At 34.7% G+C, this 24,488-nt stretch overlaps 1 protein-coding gene across 1 annotated transcript; it reads left to right on the forward strand.

The window, feature by feature from the left end:
* Positions 1-202: 202 nt before the first annotated feature.
* On the forward strand, positions 203-1,605 carry LOC132266324 (protein TPX2). Its single transcript, XM_059767179.1, has 4 exons — positions 203-358; positions 1,156-1,215; positions 1,302-1,396; positions 1,488-1,605. The coding sequence occupies exons 1-4, from the start codon at positions 203-205 to the stop codon at positions 1,603-1,605; spliced, it is 429 nt and encodes a 142-aa protein (XP_059623162.1).
* The last annotated feature ends 22,883 nt before the right edge of the window (positions 1,606-24,488 follow it).

The following is a 24,488-nucleotide window of genomic DNA, read 5'->3' on the forward strand; positions in this document are numbered from 1 at the left end:
TTACATGAATGACCTTTACTTGATTACCTTCTACTGCCGATATAGTACTAAAGGAGCCATAATATTCATTGTATGCAATAACAATTGTATTGTTACTTAAATGGAAAGATATTTACATGGTGTTGTGTGAATTGGGCAGGATATGGTGGTGGGTGGGTCAGAGACAACCTCTAACACAGTTGAGTTTGCCATAGCCGAAATAATGAACAAACCACAAGTACTGCAAAAAGTCCAGCAAGAACTCGACGCAGTCATTGGGAAAGATAACATTGTGGAGAAGTCTCATATTCACCAACTACCGTACTTATATGCAGTGATGAAAGAGGTTCTACGGTTGCACCCAGCCCTCCCACTCTTGGTGCCTCACTGCCCCAGCAAGACATGTATACCTGATGCCCATTCTAGCCACTCAACTTTATCAACACTGACTTATATACACAGCACACAGCCTAAACATACACAACAACCAGTGCTCCTCTGATTTTAGCAGGTGATGCTTCCGAAATGTAAAGAGGTTCTGTCATGGACGCCATTCCAACATCCAAACCCACAAATACACTTCCAGCTATTATCATCCAGGGATTTACAGCAAAGGCCATAATTATAGCACCAACAAATAACAAAAAGTCAGCTCCTAAAATGCGGCACCAACTAGTTTGTTTATTTTAAATTCTTAAAATTTCTTTATTTTAAATTTATTATTGTTTCTCTAAATTTGGTTTTATTATGTGAATATGTCTCTTTTACAAATTTAGTGGCAGCAAAAGTATAAATACAAGAGAGGTAAAGTAAAAGTTGCATATATATATATATACAGCACACAGCCTAAACATACACAGCCACCTGATCACTGCCAAAAAAGCCTTAGCCTAGTTATATACACATTAGACACCACCACTAACCCTTTCACAGAGGTTCAATAATTCAATTTGCGTCTAGATACTCGAGCAGTGGAAGGATCAGAATTTGACAAAAAGGTAACCAACCATTTTATATTTTTTATTTCTTGTTTCTCCTTTTGTATTTGTTTTTTAATCCAGAATCATTCAACATACATATGAAGTTGAAAATTGTGGCATAAAAATGCCACTAGTAGTTTTCTAATTTTACATAAAAATTGTGGATTTTTACACTCACAGAAAGTTGTTTTTACAGATTAAGGAGAAAGAAATTATGTATAAACGATACAGAGAAGAAGCAGAGTCTGAAAAGATGGCATAGACATTTTTCTGCAAATGTAATCATAAATAGTGATGATAATGATAATGATATAAATTGAATTTTCTTAAACTGATCTGCAGATGGAAGAAGAGAAGGCCTTGAAGCAATTAAGAAGGACATTAGTGCCCCATGCTTGGCCGGTGCCTAAGTTCAACCACCCTTTTATCCCACAGAAGTAAGATGGACACTTTTTCTTATTTGATGCATACTTTTACGCCATACTTAGAACGGTTTTGAATTTTTAGAATCACAATTTTTGCGCGCAGATCTTCTAAAGAAATCACAAAGCCGAAGTCTCCAAAATTGAAAATGGTTCAGAGAAAGGAAAGACGAAAAATGTTCAGTACTGTAGCAGCTTCCAGTGCAGCCTCTCTTATGAGGTGATTGTCATGATGATGATGATGATGGGCTTGGTGACCGACTACTATTCAAGAACACTTGAACCCCCAACCTAGTTTAGGCTGCACCAGTTCTAGTACTAGGAGTAGAGAGTATTGTGTTAGTAAAATCATTCTTTTAGTGCCAACTTATGAACTCATAACCCATTCATGTAAGGTGTATTCTAATAGAATGTTAATGATTTTTAGATTGAAATAAATTGTGATTTTTAGATTGTAATAAATCTTCGATAACACCGCAAAATTGGTCACTTTAAGACACTAGACAATACATTCCTTCAAAGAATCTTTATATAGATGCCTATACTTTCTCATTTATATTTCTGATTTCCACTATAAGTTTTTTTTAACCGTCTTTCATTTGCTTCAACTCAACATCGTTTCAATACACATATATACAACACATTACTTCAAAAATCTTTATATTGGTCAACTATGGTTAGATGACTATACGCTTTTCCATGCATATCTAATTTCCACTATAAGTTTTTTTATTTTACTATCTTTCATTATAATCAACATCACGCAATATCATTCTATCAATAATTTATAACACTGTTTATAATTAATAATGCAACAAATACAAAATTATGATAAAGTGTTGAGAATGCAACACACTCAAAATAATGGTTATGTACTATCCCATCATATAAAAGTAGGTCAGACTTGTCAGCTCTAAACCTACATACCATCCAGCAAGACTAGTGTTAGCCCCTTGACGAATTTAGCCCTGTAACAACTAGCATGTAGGCCATGTACACCTTATGCTTAACGTAATTAAATTCCCTTCTTGTCCCACCAAAAACACTCAGTGTGCACTTTGAAGGAACAAAAGGTTATTTTTCCTAATTAAATTCCCTTCTTGTCCCACCTTATGGTTATTTTTCATTTTTTTTTATGCTTTTTGGTAATCAAGCTTTACATTAAAGCTATCATGAAAACTTAGTACAAGAGATCAAGGGAGACAAACCCTAGCATAAAAAGAGAACCAGAACCACCAATCTAAAATGAAAATATAAAAAGGAACAAAAGTGGAGCAAATGATTTGAAGGAACAAAAAGGTTATTTTTCCTAATTAAATTCCCTTCTTGTCCCACCTTATGGTTATTTTCATTTTTTTATGCTTTTTGGTAATCAAGCTTTACATTAAAGCTATCATGCAAACTTAGTACAAGAGATCAAGGGGGACAAACCCTAGCATAAAAAGAGAACCAGAACCACCAATCTAAAATGAAAATATAAAAAGGAACAAAAGTGGAGCAAATAAAATACAAAGCATGAAGCTTGCCCAGAGAACAAAGGCACCTAGCTAGCTATTAGAAACTTTAAAAGGTAAAGATCCTAAAAATACAGCATCAACTACTTCTTTGTAACACGGAACAAATTTATCAAAATTTTACTAAGAAATGTACTGAAAATCTAGGAAAATATATTATTTTAAAGTTTATTTCAGAATTCAACCATCTCTCATCTTCAACCATGGTATGTTAATACAGATATATCATTCATTTTGTATGAGTAAACAAATATAAGAATTAACTGGAAACCCCTAGATAATCTCATTTTTCTGGATGATGGGTTTTCCTAGTTAATTAATTCAGATAAGGTTTCCAACTTCAAAAAAGATATATTATTGCATGGTCCTCTAATTTAAGTCAAATGGTCTTCTGAGGCGTGATTAACAGATAAACTTCTTGTGGATATAATCTAGCTTTTTTCTTATATTCATTTTGATATCAGAAGGGTATTACAATTTCAGGAACTAGGCAAGTATAGTGCATGCAGTTAATAGGAATAAATTATATATATAGAGTACTTTCTAAACTAAGCTGTCAGATTAAGCAAGACATATATAAAATTATATATTACACTGCTGATAATGAAAATTATAACACTATTTGTGATAGCGAGAGCAATCTTGAGTAAAAGTTTATTCATGCACACACCTATGTAAATCATATAAGCATAAATTAAATTGATAACATATATATATATATATGGTTAAACTTCAATGAATCAGTAAGTATTCTGTACTTGTTAGTTAGGATCGATATTGCTCTTCTATATATGTTGTTTACTCACACATTTTCCTTAAATATATAGCAGTTTACCTTTCTGTCTTGGCTTTCTAGAGGGATTCTTTATTTTTCTATACTTCTAAGTCAGGAGTTAGGCCAAAGCTAGACCACTTAACTTACTTTAAGATCAGTATCATCTAAATAAAAGGTTTCAGTACTAAAATCTCATTAATAATGAATTCAAATCAACACCATTTGCAGTTTGGAAATTAAATAACTAGATATCAATATGAAATGCTCATGTCCAACATTAATATTGTTAATTCACAAACCTAGTCGATCATGGTGCCATTTAAAATGATATTATCTACATTTTGTATTTAACAGCTTTCGTTTTACAAACGTCATGATCCTAAGTATTGAATTGGTATTTCATATATTACAATTTCTATAAGAGGATAGATACATCTAAAGATAGAGCTTGATTTGATGATCAGATGATGACATAAGAATTCAATTACTCTATCGATATTGATTTAACCTCAAACAGTATCATATATAGGACCCTATATAGAGTAAACATATTAGAGAGAGACCTAAAACTGGATTCACATAAGATTTTTGGTTGCTCTAATAAACAACACCAGAAAGGGAAACTAAAGAGGAGAAATTAAAAAGAAAAAACAAGAGCACTGTACCTTTGTTCTTTTTGACTGTTTACTACTTCGTGTCATCATCTCTCTTTTAAAACTTGTGAAAATTATTTTGTGATTAAGTTCTTTATTCACAAGTTTTCTCTTCACAAGGAAAAAAAAATAATCCATATATATATAGTTTCTATGTTCACAAATTTTCCAAACGGGGGAAAAACAGAACATAAAGATGAATTCCTAATTCCAGAGAATAGCCCCTTCATTCTTTTTGGAACTCTAACATTCCATTTCCAGGTGGCAAATCCGATCTCACTCCCATGAAGGAAGTAAAGGCTCATGATTGCCAACTATTTTTGCTCTTGTGATACACTCAATAAGAAAGTTTTACATGCCCATCCAAAATAAGTCAAAGAAAATAAAATAGTGAATCATAACGTTGGACTAGAATCAAGAGATGATTATATATAGCACAAACTATATATATATATATATATTAGTACAGAATACAAATAAAAAGAGAAACCCAATCAATTAGGAAATAGAAAATAATAAAACCCAAATCCAGCCAAAAACAAAGCAAATTCAACCAACAAAATTTACAATAAAACCAGAAAAAAAAAAAAAAAAAAAAAAAAACACCATGCGTCAATCCTAAAAATGTTTGAGAAGTTGGGATTGAAGAAAGCCCTAAAAATGTTTGAGAAAAAGCGATTGAAAAAACCCCTAAAATGTTTGAGATAAAGATATTGAAAAAACCCCTAAAAATGTTAGAGAAAGAGGGATTGAAGATTACCTGAAGAATGAATGTGTGTTCAGATCCTTAGATGGTAGAGAGAGGGTTGAAGAAATAGCTCTACCTTGGTCTGGTTCGAAACAGGTTGAGATGGTTTCTCTCTCAACTCTATGACTTCAAGCCTCCTCAGCAGAAATAAAGGACGAAAGAAACGAATTAGAGCGTTAGACTGGATCGGAACAAGTTGAAATTAAGGCATTTGGGGAGACCCAGTGTCGAATTTGTCAGCCATTAGGGAAATTTGAGTAGGAAGCTGTGGGTGGAGTAGCTTTCGGGTGTAGATAGAGAGAGAAGGGTTTGTGGCAATGAAAAAGGGAATTTTTTTTTCCCCCTGCTTTGGCTGACTATCAAGTTTGGCGCGGGAGTAAAAAAATCTGTGGGCGGGAAAATGAAAAAAGCTGTGAAATTTTAGCCTATTAACAAGGCGATTCTATCTCGTGAAATTGTCCGCGGTGGGAATACCCCCAACCCGTGGATGTGGTGGTGGGCCCACCACATTCATAATCCAATGATTCTCACTATCTCATAGTACAATACCCGTTCAGCCTTCGTTAACAAGACCCTTATATCCGTTAAAGTTGATAAATGCCGCATTAATATATGCATATATTGACGAGCACGTTAAAGCTCGTGAATACATGTTTTTACAAAGATTCTATTTAAACTTCGTAAAAGCGCGTGACAATTACAAGAAACTTCATATGAACCTAGTCAAATGTAATTTTTACGAGGCAAAATAAATAAATCTCGTAAATACTGATCGTAAAAATTCACTTTTCTTGTAATGCGCTCTATCTCCCGCTCCCGTTTTATGTGACTTAGTTAATAACTACTAGTTATGTCTTGGAATGTATTTTTTTTTTTTTTTCATTTATTCAAATTTCAATTTTTTTTAAAGCCAAAGTTAAAGACAATGTACAATTTTATATCATGGATCATGGTAATGGATTTGATAGCCATCACACTACTTGATTGACAATGTACACTATTTGATTGTCATCAGTTTGCGATGATCGTTATTGTACAATTTCTATTAATCCCATATTCAATTGTATGTATATCTCAAGGAGTCAATTATGGGGTGGGCACCTGCGAAGTTGTTATGGATTTTCATATTATGATTAATTATAAACAAAATATTCATTTGTAACAGAAAAGTGTAAAAAAAAAACCCCCTGGACTATTGAGAAACTTGCAACTAACTTTTTAAATTATCAAAATTGCAAAAAAAAACCCTGAACTATACAAATTTGTTGCAGATCACTCCATCCGGCGACTGGCCGGCCAAAAATGAGCGCGTGATTATCACGCGACAGAAAAACTGATTTTTTTGGACAATAATGCCCTTTCATGCAAGCTCTATGAAGCTCGTCGTTCAGTCCCGCTGGACGCATCAAACCCAATCACGGCCAAGCTTCATACTCTACGGTGGCCTGGCCTTCTTACTCCCATCCAGCGGGTAGTGCTCTGTTCAACAATGGAGGCATTGGGTCCACAATAGTTCTTGATGGTGTAGGGGTATAGAAATTGGGGTTCTTGACAACAATCCATGGCAAATCCCAAAAAGGATAATAAACAGTGACGGTGGTGACCTCGGACGATAGGTAATCTTCAGAGAGGAACCCGAAGATTACAAATGGTGTAGTTATATATATATATTTACAGATCACTGTTCATCATCTCCACAGGTGTGCAAAAATAATTCTGATAATTCTCACACCTCTCAACAATGGCGATCCGATCCATACCTGCAATTTTGATAGTATAAATCATCGAAGAGTGAAAACTGAGATATCAAACTATGGTTAAATGCCCTTTGCTGATTACTCTAATAGAGTCCAATTACAGGGTATTCATGTTTTGGGCGGTAAGAATATGAGATCTAGTGGCCGCGAATTGATTGGCTGAGAGCAACGATGAAGCCGTCGAATTGTTGGAATCGAAGTGGTGGAAACGGTTGATGTCGTGGTCGCTCGCTGTATCTCGGTGTGATACGTTACCAAGTACTCCGGTCGCTCTAGCTCTTCCTTCTGCCTCGGATGTGCCAAAAAAAAGGGGTGATGCCTTAGTCACCGGAACTTGAATGCAAGCTCAGAGCTTTCGGTTTTGGGTCTCGTTGATTTGAGCTGTTGCCAGAACAGTTGATTGATGTAGCATCTTCACCGGACTGAAATACTCAGTTCTGAAATACAGGAAAGCTCACCGGAGGTTGTGGATGATGTAAGCTGTGGCCAGAGTTGGTGTAGCTTTTGGTTTGGTCTTTGAACCTCGACGGTGGCCGATATCAATGATTCGGTCGGTGATGATTAGAATGAAGCTCACCGAACTGTTTTGATAGAATGAAGCTTGGCCGGACCTAGAATTGAGTACGCCAAAAGTATAGGGTCTAAATCAGTTTGCTTCTTTGGGATTGCAAGTTGGTAGTTAGGGCTCATCAATGTATTCTGTTCGGGGGGAATGGGATTCCAGGCCCTACTATCAACTTCAGCAATGAGATTTTGTTCATATTCCTTGCCAACTCTAGCAATACCTGATGAATGGTTAAGTTAGATATGTTATTGAGCTTTCAACACAAACAGACAAACACATATACAAAAACACACACACAGTTTCTAAGCAACTTGGGTCGTGAAAAGAATACAACAGTAAAACAAAATTAACAATAATAACTGTGCATGTCTATAATAATAATTACAACAACAACAACTGTAGTCTGTATCTAAAGCCTACACTACTGAAATCATCAGCACTAAATCCAACTGTCAGGGAGAGATTTATCAGCACAAGCGCAACAATGATACATACCATCACATTTAATCACATATAAAGTACCAATTGATAGTAAACATGAGAGAGAACCAGAGAAAAAAAGAAAAATCATAAAAAATTATTGTTAGACAGTCACCGTGAGAGCAGAGATAGTAATTAAGTTCTTTCTTTATGAGAAGAAAGTGCAATATGAAAATTAGTATGTTCTGTAAACAATAATCAATTCTTCCAACATCTAAATTCCACTTAGTACCCAAATTTTAGCACAACAATGACACCGAACCTAATGGAGCTGTCCACCGCTACGCCAACTGAGCTTCTCTTGCTCGCCGGCCTCAATCCGAAGCCCCCTTGCTTGCCGGCCATAATCGAGCTCTCCACCATTTGAGTCGCAGTTCCTCATCACAGTCGACCACCGCCGCTGCCGCCACTTTAGCTAGTGAGCTCACCGCCGTAGTTCTTCCACGGCCGATTCAATCCATCATCCACAGCCGATTCAATCCAGCCGAGCTCGTCGCCATCGCCATCATCCACGGCCGAGCCATCACGTCAACGTCTTCAGCCTTGTATATAACTAAATTGAATTGATTTGCTTTGTTCTGGGTTTTCATTTTTTCCCCCTACTCCAATCTTTCTGATTTGACGAAGGAAGGGAAGAAAAAGAATTTAGTTGAAAGAAGGGCACCGCGGCTGAATTGCTTTCTCTCCTCATCTATCTCTTCTTCTTCTTCTTCTTCTTCTTCTTCTTCTCTCTCTATATATAATATCAATGCTTGTATAATTCTTCAAACTGTGTCATTTTAATTGAGGGTAATGTTCTCTTTTGACTTTTCCGGCACCCTATTGTTAGTTTAAGGGGGTTAAATGCAAAAATTTGTTAGTTGAAGGGGGTTTTATATAGTTTAAGGGGGTTAGTTGCAAAACCTTAATAGCTCTAGGGGGTTTTTATGCACTTTTCCCCATTTGTAATTAATTTATAATTTCTTAAAATTTTATTATATGGTACAAATTCCACCTCACAAATCAAAATATGTGCCCATCCAAAATTAAATTTTCTCAGTACTTGCCGTTCATAATCCCCTTTCTTCCATATTTTTTTTTTAACCATACATCTATCTCCAATTTATAGTTGGTCTTTGAGGACTACACTTGCGAAAGGACTAAGAAAGACATAGACACTTTCTCATTCATCCCTCCTCGTTCTCGTCTTCTCTCTTTATATTAAGCCCCTTTTGTCATTCTTAATACCACTAACTTAGCTATGGAAAGACTAAAAGACGACATATGACTAGTTCCATGGGACTTGTCATAGCAGAATACTAATTTAACAACTTGAAAAGTATATATAAAACCCATCACCCCCATCCAACACTTCCATCACTACCAACCCTAACTCAACTACTTCGGAAAAAAGGTATGTATGTGCTCGAACTTGCATCGGTTAGATGGGGTAGAAAATGACAATAAAATACAAAATATGAAACTATAATTGCAACCTGCAACAAATGGGTCACACAAAACATGATAAAAGTGAAATACAAAAAAATTGGAAATTCAAAACATAAAAGAGTTGAAGTAGAAAGAGAGAATTTTAGAAAAATATCAGCATTTACGATTCAATGTCATCTAATTCTAAAATAAATCTGAGAGTTGATAGTGTCAATTAAATTAAACGAAAAGAAAAAAAAGACTGTACTTTAAGAAGGCATTAATTAATTAGCATATATATATATATTGTTGGGATTTATATGCCCTGGCATAGCAAATTCCTGTTTGGATTAAAGTGACATATGTTCCTGACGTTTATGAAATATTTATGTTTTATACAATTGGTGAATTCAATATATTATATTTCGATTCATTATAGAATTGATAGTGTCCATTTGATTACAAGAGATATTTATATATATGTTTGTGATGGCAATCAATGCATGATATATAAATAGTAATCATAAATGGTTCATAGTCGATAATTATAGATGGACTCATAATTAATTAAGATTTGAACTGGATCCGTGTTAGGTTGAGATATATTGCGAGAGCCGTCGTATGCAATTGCTCCCTATCACCGTCATGGCATTTGACTCTTAAGTATGAGAAAATTATAGACTCTTTTATTAATTAATAATTACTTTGATTTATTCGGCGGATTCTTCGGGATCCTTAGACCGACACTTTGGGTAGTTATGTAATTAATAGTTAGAGGATTATATTTTCAATATTTGCATCATTGCTACTTGTATTTATTTTGTATTGATTATGGTTGATCACAAAGTAAATTCGAAGGCCTTCGTGTATTTTTAGACAAAATGATTTATTATATATTTATTTATTTAAATTATTATTTTTGTCAAACAAATGTTTTATTGTGATTGAGCCAGAAATAATCAAAGGTACTAAAATAAATATATTAATTAAGTAGTCGGATTGATGGCTTTATTTATCCGATAACTAATTATGCATAGAGGGGTCAAAGTGCAATATTGACTTAGAGGTTATTTATTATTTAATTGGAGTTCAATTAATTTCTTTTAGTGGAGTAGAAATTAATTTATGAATTAATTGAATTGGATCCATGGACCGGGACAATTATTAATTCTTTGTAGCCAATAAAATAATAGGCCCAATGGATTTTCACTCATAGCCCAACTTGATATTGGAATCATATTAGATTTGAGACATGTGAATTAGAGATTGAGAAGGATTAGTTGTTTTATTTTCTTTACCTTTATGTTGCCTATAAATATACATGGTCTATGTATATTTTAGGTGTGATTTTTAGTAGAAGGAAAAATGAATATATTTTCTCTCTCTAGAAAATTAGGGTTTATGTTCTCATCTAATGGAGGCTCCCACAAGCCTAGTTTTCCAAGGTCATTCATGGAGGCATATGAGTGATTCCTAAATGCAAAACAATTACCAAGAAGATGGAGATCCAAGGAGAATGCATCTTGCTAAGGAATCTACAATAAGTGAGAACATTCACTTTAGAGGAGAGATCTAAGGTTTACTCAAACATTGATGTAAGTATTCAATCTTTTAATTGAATGATACATCATGTTTTATTTTTGCATAAAACTTGTCTCTATGTAATGAATCAAGATCTATGAATTTAAATCCCTCGAAAAGTTTTTAAAACTAGCACGTTTCCTAACAGTGGTATCAGAGCATGGTTTGATTCATTACTAGAGATCATGATTTTATGAAAATCATCATTCATGGATCCAAAATTATATTCATATATATTTTTATTGATGTATGTTGATGTATGATTTAATATGTTGATATATATTGATACATGATGATGTATGAATAATTGTGAATGGATGATGATTTGTGTTTGGGCCATGGATGAAGCTTATAGGTTCATTGAATGTAATTTTATCTTTGGATGAATGTAATTAAGGTTTTGATTTAGCCGTTTGAAAGTTCAATGATGTAATTTATTTTTTCCATTGTATTTCAAGTTGTAAATATTTTTAAAGCCATGTTATATTCATCAAAGAATGCTATGAAGCTTCAAGAAGGTCCAAAAGGGTTAAATTATGCTTCAGTAATTTTCTGGAATTTTTCCGAATTTTTTGAAATTTTTCTGGAATTTTTTGAGGCTTAATTTAATTTCTGGAATTTTTCGGCAATTTTCCAGGGACCGAAGAGTTGTCGGCGGCAAGGTTTTGGCCAGAGATCAAGAGGGATTGATGGAAAATAATCCCATGTGACGCGGCTAATGATGGGCCCTCGCGCAATACTTAGAGCAATTAAATGTTAAAAGCTGAATCCATTGGCCATTTAATTTGCTTTATCTGTCATTTATTGTTGTATGTGATGCATGAAATAATTAATTGCTAATTATTATTGTTCATGCATTGGATCCACGATATTTATTTAAATGGTTTGATTTATATTAGTTAAATTATGAAAATTAATTGGATTTGATTACTAATTAATTAGAGGGCACTTATTGGGAAACGAAAAATTATTTTTGTAAATTATTTAAAAAAGTGTGCCTCAAATTAAATATTAGTGAATCATTTAAAGTCCAAATATTTTCTCAATTTAATTGGATTAAAATTAAGACGTTTTGCATGCATTATATCATGTAAATGAATAAAATGAAAACCCTAATTATGAATGATTAAAAATTGAGTGGGAGCGGGGATTTTTATACATTGCCCCATGGCCTTCGTTATTAACACCATTGTAATTAGGTCTTCAAAAATAAGGCCCCACGCATGATTTGAAGAGTCTTAATATTACAAGAATGGTTATCTCATGAAAATAATAATATTAAATGTTCATTATAATTAGATCTTTAAAAATAAGGCCCTACGCATGATTTAAAGAGTCTAGATTATAATGACAAGATATTTAATATTTTATTTTTCATTAGAGCTTTAATAACGTTATACACTCAATCTAAAATCAATAATGTTAGCTCCTCAACGGAGTGGTCTATACTAGGTGATTTTAGAAAGGCTAAACATAATCGGGAATCATTTCATATAGATAGACAATGCATTGTCTTAAGAGATATGGAAATGATGGGATTTGCCCGCCAATAGCAATAATGAACTTCGCCAACCGAATAAGTTATTGGCGTATTGGTTATTCGATTTTTCATGCAGTAGTTAAGGGACCCACATACTATTTTAATGGAAGTGCTCGCTTAATAGTAAATGAATCTTAACAATAGTAATAATGAACTCCTCCAACAGGATAAGTTATTGACATATTGATTGGTTGATTTATTATGCTACAAAGTTGAGGGACCCGCATTAATTAAAAGGGATTGTTCACCAATAATGATAATGATCTCTTGTTCGATTGAGATTTATTGTATTATGTGGTTAACAAGCTCATTTTAATTTTAAATATGCATGACAGTATTAATAATTCACCTTGCATATTGTATGAATGCATTTATATTCAGATTAATTATGTCTAATCCAGTTTATCTGCTTGCTTACATATTCAATGTAACTGGATCTCATTAATATTGACTGAGAAAGGAACTTAGATATTTTATTCACAATGTAAGGTTATAAATGTATTTACTACTCCTAAACCTAATCCTTTTACTTTAAGATACCCAAGAGAACATTAATGCTTTGAATAAGTGAAATAAGGCAAATGAGATGACTTGGTGCAATATTCTAGAATTTACCTCGAATACGCTCCAAAGCTAACATTTACATTATTTTATTTTCTTCAAGCATCATGTTAAATGTCAATAAGATGTTTTGGTGAGATTAGATAGAGAGTATGCCAAAGTACTATGTCAGACTTGAATAGCATCAAGATAGCCTAAGGAACTCCAGTATGAAATCGAATTTTGAAAAATGATTGTTTATTATTTAAAAATTAGCTGGAGATCAATAGGGCTGACTTGGGTGGTAAGTTTCAAGTTGACATGATTATTGCCTTGTTACCAAACTCGTTCGACTCTGTTAGAGTGAACTAAATAAGGAATCAGTTCGAGTTCACACTCGCTGATATTCTTATAGAATTGGTAACAGATGAAGGGATAATCAAGAGTATGGGCGTTCCTATCAATCTAACCTAGTCTATACCATCTTCTTCTAGGCCCAAGTGGACGGGCAAAGCAAAGAAGAAGGATGATAATAGGACTAGGCTAGCACAAAACATAGGTATCTAAAAGGTTAAAGGGAATAAGGCAGTGTATGTTGAGGGCGAATGAAATTGTTTCTTTTGTCATTAACTAAAACACTATAGGACGAACTGTCTAAGCAATGACGTGGCATAAGAAAATATATATTTAATCATTGAGCCATGTTATGTGGTTGCATCTATTAATTCCTGATGGATAGATTCTGGAGCCACTAAACATGTTTGCAATTCATCGTAAGGATTTCAGGAATCCAGAAGCCTTGATGATATGGATATATAGTTATCTTTTGACCTGATGCCAAGGTTGTAGTTAGGTCAGTGGGAGTATTACATCTGAAATTAGAGAGTATGAGGATATTAGTATTAGAGAACTATCTTTATGCACAGAAGTTAGACGCAATCTAATTTTTGTTTCACTTGTGGTTTATAAAAACTGTATTGTTATTTTGTAAAACTAGTTTTATAAAATTGAATAGATATGCGATTGCTTCTGGTGCATTGAAAGATGGTTAATATACTATAATCACAAACTCTTAAGATTTGCAAGATATAGAAACTAATGTTGCATCTTCTAGATTGAATGTTAAGAGAAAATTTGTTATTCCTGACTCATTGTATTTTTAATATCTATTTTTGGGTTGTTATCAATCAAAATGAGATTCAAAGATTGGTCAAAGAAGGTTTATTACCTAGTGAGGCAGAGGAGCCTAAACCAAACTTGTGAATCCTGTTTTGAATGATAGAATACTCTAAGGGCTTAATCAGCCAAATGAAATAGACATAAAGAACAATTGGAGTCGGTACACACGGACACGTGTGGTCTTGTGAACATCCAAGCAAGATTACTCATGTTTTGGATAAATTTACCTGTTGCGACACAAGTCTTATACTTTTGGTATATTCCGAGAGGGACTGATGTGGAGCACAGATTAGGTAAACTTATCAAGACACGTGGATCTGATCGAAGATATGAGTATTTCTTGGGATAGTGCAAAGACTATATGGTCAATGAGGGTGTTGTGTACTAGTTTTCCGCAATTAACGCTAAATGCATTTAGGTGTCAAATAGGAATAACAGAATTCCACTTAACATGGTTAGATCTATGATCAGTTATGCTATATTATCTCTTTCATTTAAGAGTTTAGCGTTAATTACATCGATGCGCATTATAAACTGCATTCCATCTTAGTCTGTCTCAAGGATACCGTTGAGCTGTGTTTTTGACTAAATCTTAGTTTGTATCACATGTACATATTGGGTAGTCTTGCACATGTGCGCTTGATATGGACAAGTAAGTTGGAAACAGATCACACGCATGATAGATTTGATAGCTACTCTAAAAGTCACTAGGATGGATTATTTTATGATCTCAATGATAAAAGTTGATTGTTTACACTCACTGTTTATCTATAGGAGGATCATATTATGAATTACATACCTAGTAGCATAATGTTAGAGAATATGGTATGAGTACCAGATGTACCATATGTGAACACACTTATTATAGAGATTGAGAATAATATATGAATTCTCTATTGATGCGTCAGCATCATCTAGTACACAGATTCCTCCATCGGTACATTAATGTAGTGGGAGGATTATCATCCAACCGATAGAATCATGTTTTTAGGTGAGACCATTATGGACATCCCTATTAAACATGAGTTGGACCCAGTAAGCTACACGGAAGCGTGAACCGATATGGATACAGATCGTTTTGGCGAGTTACTATGAAATCAGAGTTGGAATCTATGTATTCTAATAAATTCTGGGATCTTGTAGAACTTTCTAGTACGGTGATACCTATGGAAGGCAAGTTAATCTACAAAAAGATACCAGAAGATTTCTTAGTGAATAAATCATAAGTGTACAAGGGAATGTCATTATTTTTCTTAATTCTATATATTGATGACATCCTACTCATTTATAATGACGTGGAAGTTTTGTCATCAATAAAAAGGTAGTTGTTCAATTACTTTTAAATGAAGGATTTTCAAGATGTAAGCTATATTCCTAGGATCAAGCTTTTGCAAGATCAGGTTAAAAGGAAAATAGGCTTATCTTAATAATCCTACATTAATAAAGTTTTGACCAGGTTTGTTATGCATAACTCAAAGAATGAGTTCTTGCTTTATTGATATGGATTGCTCTCTCTAGTAAGTAGTTTTCCAAGACTAGCAGAGGAGATTGAGCAAATGAGACTGAAACTATATGCTTTGGCATATGAGAGTCTCATATATGCCATGGTCTATACCAAACAGGACATCCGCTACATAATAGGGATAGTCAGTAGATATCAGTCCAATTCTGGACTTGATAACTGGTCTATTGTGAAAAATATCATTAAGTACCTAAGGAGAACCAATGATATCATACTCATTTATGGATGTGATGATATGGTCCTAGTCAGGTATGCTAATTCTGATTTTCAATCAGAAGTAGATACTATGAGGTTCATGACTTAGTGTATGTTCACTTAATGGAAGGAAAATCAGTTGGTAGATTGTTAAGCAGATTTCAACTGCTGACTCAAACCTGCAGGTGGAATATATTGCAGCCTTAAAGGCGGCAAAAGAAGCCTATTGGTTTGATCTCACTGATTTAGAGGTTGTGGAGCATACTAGCCTGCCTATCGAGTTATATTGCGACAATAGTGCAGAAGTAGTCCAAACCAATGACCCAAGGTTCCATAGATGAACAAAATACACTGATAGGAAGTATCATGTTCTACATGATATTGTCCGGCAAGAAAATGTACTTGTGGCTAGAACATTGCATTGGAACACAACTTTGTTGATCCATTAATAAAGGTGTCGTCGATCAATAGTTTTGATCAACACCTGGATAACATTGGAGTTAGATGCAATTTGAATTGGCTATGAGGAAAATGTATTTGTGGCTAGAACATTGCATTGGAACACAACTTTGTTGATCCATTATCAAAGGTGTTATTGATCAATAATTTTGATCATCATCTGGATAACATTGGAGTTAGGTACAATTTGAATTGGCTATGAGGGCAAGTGGGAGCTGTTGGGATTTATATACCCTGGCATAGCAAATTCCTGTTTGGATTAAAGTGACATATGTTCCTGACGTTTATGAAATATTTATGTTTTATACAATTGGTGAATTCAATGTATTATATTTCGATTCATTATAGAATTGATAGTGTCTATTTGATTACAAGAGATATTTATATATATGTTTGTGATGGCAATCAATGCATGATATATAAATAGTAATCATAAATGGTTCATAGTCGGTAATTATAGATGGACTCATAATTAATTAAGATTTGAACTGGATCCGCGTTAGATTGAGATATATTGCGAGAGCCGTCATATGCAATTGCTCCCTATCACCGTCATGGCATTTGACTCTTAAGTATGAGAAAATTATAGACTCTTTTATTAATTAATAATTACTTTGATTTATTCGGCGGATTCTTCGGGATCCTTAGACCGACACTTTGGGTAGTTATGTAATTAATAGTTAGAGGATTATATTTTCAATATTTGCATCATTGCTACTTGTATTTATTTTGTATTGATTATGGTTGATCACAAAGTAAATTCGAAGGCCTTCGTGTATTTTTAGACAAAATGATTTATTATATATTTATTTATTTAAATTATTATTTTTGTCAAACAAATTTTTTATTGTGATCGAGCCAGAAATAATCAAAGGTATCAAAATAAATATATTAATTAAGTAGTCGGATTGATAGCTTTATTTATCCGATAACTAATTATGCATAGAGGGGTCAAAGTGCAATATTGACTTAGAGGTTATTTATTATTTAATTGGAGTTCAATTAATTTCTTTTAGTGGAGTAGAAATTAATTTATGAATTAATTGAATTGGATCCATGGACCGGGATAATTATTAATTCATTGTAGCCAATAAAATAATAGGCCCAATGGATTTTCACTCATAGCCCAACTTGATATTGGAATCATATTAGATTTGAGACATGTGAATTAGAGATTGAGAAGGATTAGTTGTTTCCTTTTCTTTACCTTTATGTTGCCTATAAATATACATGGTCTATGTATATTTTAGGTGTGATTTTTAGTAGAAGGAAAAAGGAATATATTTTCTCTCTCTAGAAAAGTAGGGTTTATGTTCTCATCTAATGGAGGCTCCCACAAGCCTAGTTTTCCAAGGTCATTCATGAAGGCATATGAGTGATTCCTAAATGCAAAACAATTACCAAGAAGATGGAGATCCAAGGAAAATGCATCTTGCTAAGGAATCCACAATAAGTGAGAACATTCACTTTAGAGGAGAGATCTAAGGTTTACTCAAACCTTGATGTAAGTATTCAATCTTTTAATTGAATGATACATCATGTTTTATTTTTGCATAAAACTTGTCTCTATGTAATGAATCAAGATCTATGAATTTAAATCCCTCGAAAAGTTTTTAAAACTAGCACGTTTCCTAACATATATATCACTGAACCTAAAATTAAAACACCAACAATATATATGCATTTTGAATTTGATGTCATTCCTATAATTTAGTCCTCAATCTCTCTCTATTGTTAAAGTAAATTTCACGTAGTACTTTAGTCCTCAATATATATGCATTTTAAAAAAGTATGCAAGAACACCCATAATCTTTTCACATTGTGCAAAAATACTCATTCTAACATAAATTAGTATTGTAATATCCGTTTTGCCCTTTTATTCTTCCGAAAATGACCAAGGAGGTATATATGCTACTAATCTCATAGTATAGGGGTATTATATGCACATTACCTTATATATATATATATATATATATATATATATATATATTACTTTTTTCTTTATATACATCATTAATCATTTTTTAAATATTTTTTTTTTTTTTTTTTGAGAATTTGTAGAACAAGGATTTGAATTTTTTAAGATTCCAGTTTACTCTTTTCTACTAAAATTTTTTTTTTCTTTATTTTTTTCTTTTTTTCATATCAATACTGTTAAAAAAAAAAAAAAAAAAAAAATTTCCCAATATCAATATGGATTGGTTTTCGGAATTTGATTTTTTTTTGTTTTCTTTAGTTTGCAATTTATTTTTGTTTTTTATTTTCTATTTTTATCTTTACTTTTATTTTATATTTTTATCTTTACTTATCCATTGCCGACTTCCTCTAATAGTGTCATTTTTTATCATTTGATAAAATAATTTATTTTTATACATTTTATAAAATGGTTTAGTAAGAGTAATTTAGTCAACTTAGTGTTTAAATTTGTCAGACGGACCTATTTGCACCGGATTAAAACTTTAGAGGTGTTTTTTTGCACAAGAGGAGTATCCTCCAATAATGTCTTTTTCGGTCATTTTACAAAATTATTTATTTTTATATATTTTATAAAATGGTTTAGTAAGTGTAATTTAGCCAACTTAAGGTTTAAATTTGCAAGAGAGACCTATTTGCACAAAATTATAACTTTAGGAATAATTTTTGTACGTGAGAGGTGTGATATGCACTATAAGCATACTTTAGGGGTGTTTTATGCACTTGACCCCCCTAAGAACGTGCAAGTCCTTTCAATTATGTCACTGTCACTGGAGTTATAAGGGGTAGGAAGCTCTTGGTGTTCACAAGATGGTTACCGAAGTGGGTCACGTTACTTGAAGCTCACTAAAAGTGAGTCGAAGCCACTTGTAATGTTGCCGGTGTGACATGCAGCTTTTCCGAACTTCGAGCTTGCTGGACTAATAGTTTGCTCGAATATTGGCTATGTAGAGCAATGAAGCTGGCCAAATTCGGTTGAACTTCACCTCACCTAATGCTTTGTCGGACTCTGCTGAACCTCACCGGACTTGGGGCTCACCAGATTCTGCTGAAGTTGGTTGCCGATTGGTTCATTGAAGCTTTCCGGTGGTCGTTGCTGCTTAAATGTTATATGCTCAGAGTCTCATTGGAACTGGAGTGGGCTTCATTGAACAGGGTGGTGGGTTTTAAGCCGTGATTCACCAAAAAGTTTGTGCAAAAGAGAGATGTTGGATTAAGATAAGTGTGGCCAAGTTTTACATTTATAATTTGCCACTACTACCTTTTACTAAAAATATAGTTAGGACGAGTAGGGATCGTCCCACGGGATTGGTGGGTCGTATTAGGTTGTGGAATCGGGATTAGGGTTAGTAGGTCGAGTGATCAAAAGATTGGTTGGTGGTTGAATTACACTAAGATGCAATTTAAACTAAAGTAAACAATTGAATGTAATAGAGAGAAAATAAGAGAGAGAGATCTTGAGGTTTAGAAATCACCACTAAGCATAGCTTTTCTACACCCTTAATGCATGATTAATGAGGGGGGAAAATATATATTGCAACAATAGTGTGTGTGTGTGGTTGTTTCAACAAGCATGGATGACTAATTAAGTATATATTGTCTAAGCAACATAGTGGATAGCAAAATATATCAAACTAAGCCATTAATCTTTTCTTTAAGCCCACAATCCAAACACATCACAAGGTTAGAGATATATGCTACTTGTTTTCATAAGTATGGAATATCAAACAACAAATATGGATTGTCCTCCCATTTAACATCTAAACTACAACTACACTACAATTAAGCTAATGACATGAAATTAAACTAATTAAACTAAGGGAGAGGCACAATTCATTAAAAAATGAGTATGAACCATCAAATAAACCACAAGAGCATTCTATTAAGCACTATGTCTTGACAATCTCTTGATCCATAGTATCAATGCACATAGACATGCATCAATAACATAAGAAATACAGACAAACACATGAACATCTATTCTAGCATACATAGACATATGGATAGAATGAAATGATCAATTGGAAGCATTAAACCACACAAATCATTGAATAAATAAGATCTATGTATATAAATATGTCAAAACGTGTATCACAATACAAATCCCCTCAAAAATACATAAATCAAGATGTAAAAAGCATGCTTAGGGCTAACTCTAGCCCCAAGAGGATGTCTAGCCACTCATGGATGGTGTCCTCCAACCCTCAAGGGCTAACTCCATGGTAGGGATTGCTCATCTTCTTGGTTGATGGAAGAACTCCAAGCTTGTGTCTCTAGCCTCCTCTCTTCTTTTCTTCCTCATTAAGAATATGATATGGAAATTGTGTCTCTAGTGTATCTATGTCTCCCTATGTAGGAATGGCTCATATTCCTTATATACGTAGGTTAAATGTCACCCTAACGACCTGGGCTTGTACACCAATATTCCTTCCAATGATTGGATATGAGATAACTTTTAGTGAGCTGGAAATTGAATTTTCTTGCACTTGGGGAAGTTCGATCGATCGAACTTGTGGTGAGATCGATCGCCTGAGATTTATCGAACTTAAGCTGGATCGATCCTCTGTGGTGGCGCCTTATTGGATAAAAACAAATCTGAGATATTTTGGGGAATGAGACAAAAGTGGTAGGTGGGGTGGTACAACTGGATAAGATGGAATCTTTTCGATCGATCGGAAGAAAGTTGGATCGATCGAACTTTGTGGGATCTTTGGATAAGGACAAAAAAGCTCAGATCCATCTTGAAATGTCTAGATCGATGAACTTTCGATCGATCGAATATTTTCTGAGATCGATCGAACTTGCTAAATTTCTACCACTTGTTTCCTTTTGCTCATTTCTTTGATTATTCTCAAGATTGCTTCAATTATGCTCTTATTTAGCTGAGTTAGCCTATTTTGGGGATAAGTACCTGAAAACGGAAATAATACAAAATCAATCTAAAGCGAGAAAATAAGATAGATAAAGGTTCTAAAATACCTATGCTTAAGGGGTTTAAATGTGAACTTTTCAATGCTCATCACACCCCCAAACTTAAATATTGCTAGTCTTTAGCAATGAACTACAAAGTAAATGAATGAAATGAACAACTATACAACTATGAACTAGAAAGTAATAAATGGAAAATGCCACTTTCGTAGGGAACACGATTACATTTAGCATATGCAACAAGTCTTTTAAACTCCTAGGTTACCCCTAGTGGACGAGGGAAATCTCGTGAGGGTTTCCAGAAATGATATCCATAAACATTAAGCTCATCCTTTCAAAAGAGGCACCAATATTGCAAACAAGCATTGGGAGAAAACTACCTCAAGTATGCAATTTTTCAACCCTTTCCAAGTAATCTCCCAAAATTTCAACATCAAGCAAGCAAGTATGGTCATCCACACATCAAGAAAATGATCAAGAAAATCAAAACAACTCTAGAATCCTTTTTGAGTGGACCAGCATCAAGTGTGTTGCTATCTAAGCCAACTAAAGAAATGATCACATTCTTACCCTCAAACTAGCACACAAATCTAGTACTGATAATCAAGATAAAGAGTGGACCTTTTATTAAAGCTTTATTCATCTAGGTGCGCTTATTATTTTTACTAAATTTTATTTATTTATTTATTTATTTATTTTTTTTTTTTTAAGGATCAAAGACGGAAGCACAGTGCAATGTGTTGATCTATTAAGCTTTCTAGCGATCCATGAGGTCAAGCGTTAGGTCAATGACTCCCAAACCGGATGGCTTAGGGCATTAGGTGTTCAAACACCCCTAAGGACTTACAATCTCAAATCAACTAGGCTACAAATCAAAATAACATCCATCTAATCATTTCCCACTTCTCACCTTTTGGGAGAAGTCCTCACTTTTTTATTGCTCTTTTATTTTTTATTTTTGAATAAGTTTAATTATTAACCTAAAGTTTCGGCCCTCCACCTTTTGGCGCGAGAAGTTCAGTGCTTGATGAAGTTAGAATCCCGGCTACTTAGTGAAAATGGTTTGTTATCCACCGTTATCAAGAATAAAAGTTTTCAATGCACTACTAGTCCAATTGGGATATAACCAATTCAATAATCAACAAAGCATGTACCCCACAAATGAATGCTAGTGTGCGCTTGTGCTAGTGCAGAATACTAGAGTGAATCTCAAAACAATCACAAAATCAGGATGATGTGGACCACAAGTGCAAGCATGATATCAATCTTTCAAAAAATTTACTCCTAAATAGCATCCACAAGGCATACAAGGAGTATTTGACTCTCAACTCAAGCAATTTTTAAATTTTAAGTAATATAATCCTCAAAAGATCAAAATCATAACTAGTTATGGACCAATCATAGAAAATTCCTCAAATACACAAGTGATGCTCAAAATTTTGAATTGAAAGCAAATACTGCAATTAACACCTTTACCCCCCCCCCCCCCAAAACTTAAATAGCATAATGTCCTCTATGTGCAAAGAGAACAAAGGAAAGAGTATACTGGTGTAGCTAAGCAAAGAATGGTCGGGACACAAGTATCCAAAGTAGGTGGCATAGCTCCCTCAAACTTGGGATTAACTGTGGTCCTGAAAAGATGGCGCTGGATAAAAGTTCATTAGACAACAAAGGGGATAATAACAATGTACAGTGGGCATGCAAGTGTAAATGGGATAAGAAATTGAAGTAAGGAGAGAGGAAAAAGGGTGGTCCTGAAAAATTCGGGCAATACTCTCTCTCACTGAAGTCACTGGGATGCACCTGATGGAGTCAATCACAGACAAATATATCAATATGCATATATGACATCCAAAAACAAAGCACGCATAAAAGAGAAATAAAGTATAGTACAATACATCTAGTATCTCAGCCAACAGACTGGCCGCAAGTATATAATAGTAGCAAAACTATGGCAGATATCACAGATATAAAATAGGAGAAGAAGATATGAAAATATCAAGTGGAGGAGGAAGGACGGGCAGGGCGTGCTCCGCGGATGTCTCGTAATGCAGCTATGACATCTGTACGGAGTGAAGCAATATCAGCCCGAATGGAAACCATGCCATCCTCCAGAGTCTGAAGACGCTATCCGAAGCTGGGTATCTGAACTGGAGCCTCAGGTGCTGCTGAATCGGGAGAATGATGATCTTGAGCCTGTTCCTCATCATGAATGGGCGATCGAACTAGAGAGTGATGCTCTGGGTCCTCTGTGGGCTGCTCCAAATCAATATCCATATACATGGCAGCCGGATCGACTGGTATATCATCCGCCGCCTGCTCTGCTGTTGTAGCTGCTGCATGCTCCAATTCCTCTCTCTCAAGCTCCTCAGCTGCCTCTATGGCGTCGTCCTGTAGACTCTTGATAAGAGCCTTGTAGCTCTTATCCCAATCCTTCTTCTGGAACAAGCAGGCTCCAGACTCAGTATGCTCCCGTGGCTAGAAGGGATAATGCTGGTATCTCAGAATCAGTGTGATGAGATGGCCGAATGGGAGATACTTAGCCCTTTTGGGCTTGGCCTTGCTGATGTGATCAACATATAGCTTCATCACAGTGCTCCAGATGAGCCCAAAAATGGATAGCCAATGCCCTGTATAGAAGGCGAACAAAGCTGTCAGAAAGTGGCCGCGCCTTTGTATCTTATGGCCGGCCATGAAAACATTTCGGAATAGCACCAAATCAAAGAACCAAAGGTCGTCTGGCAAATAAGTCCGAGTGGCGAAAGTCTCGCCACCTGCATAGTGACCCGTGAGTGCCATGGCCATGCATAAGAAGGCCTCCACAGAGTAGGATATGTATCCTGGAGATCGGGAGGGCAGATGTGTGGATAGCGGCATGATCTGGATAAAGTGTCCATAGTAATACTGATAGGGTAGTCGTCATTGGTAGTCCGCAGCTCCCTCAAGTTACTCAGGGTAGGTCGGAGGTTCTGGAAGAACATCCGGACCAACCTCGGGTACACTGGGTATGTGACAGGGGCTAGTATGGCTGAGATGCCCCTCTGCTCTATATCGTTATATGCTGCTCTGGTAAGAACAGATCGGGAGAAGAAATCTATATCGAAGACCGACTCATGCGCCACCTGAAGGCATGAGTATCTCGGCAATGGCCGGTCTAAGTCCTGGACTGGCTGAGCTGGTGGTGGTGATGGAGATGGTATGTGCTCAGCCTCAGCATAAGCCTGTGAAGAAAATGCCTCAGCTGAAGACTTTAGTCTACTGTCAGCGGATGGAAACTGAGGTGGAGTAGG

Source organism: Cornus florida, unplaced genomic scaffold (genome assembly GCF_030987335.1).
Source record: "Cornus florida cultivar Cherokee Brave unplaced genomic scaffold, ASM3098733v1 CherokeeBrave_3.0.0_Hap2_Chr07, whole genome shotgun sequence".
NCBI classification, from domain to species: domain Eukaryota; kingdom Viridiplantae; phylum Streptophyta; class Magnoliopsida; order Cornales; family Cornaceae; genus Cornus; species Cornus florida.

What these genes read in the sequence shown, in the direction of transcription:
- LOC132266324 (XM_059767179.1), top strand. Translation starts at nt 203, where the DNA reads ATGAACAAACCACAAGTACTGCAAAAAGTCCAGCAAGAACTCGACGCA. An exon ending in AAGCAGAGTCTGAAAAGATG is followed by an intron (nt 1,216 to 1,301) that starts GCATAGACATTT and finishes ACTGATCTGCAG; the next exon opens with ATGGAAGAAGAGAAGGCCTT. An exon ending in CACCCTTTTATCCCACAGAA is followed by an intron (nt 1,397 to 1,487) that starts GTAAGATGGACA and finishes TTTTGCGCGCAG; the next exon opens with ATCTTCTAAAGAAATCACAA.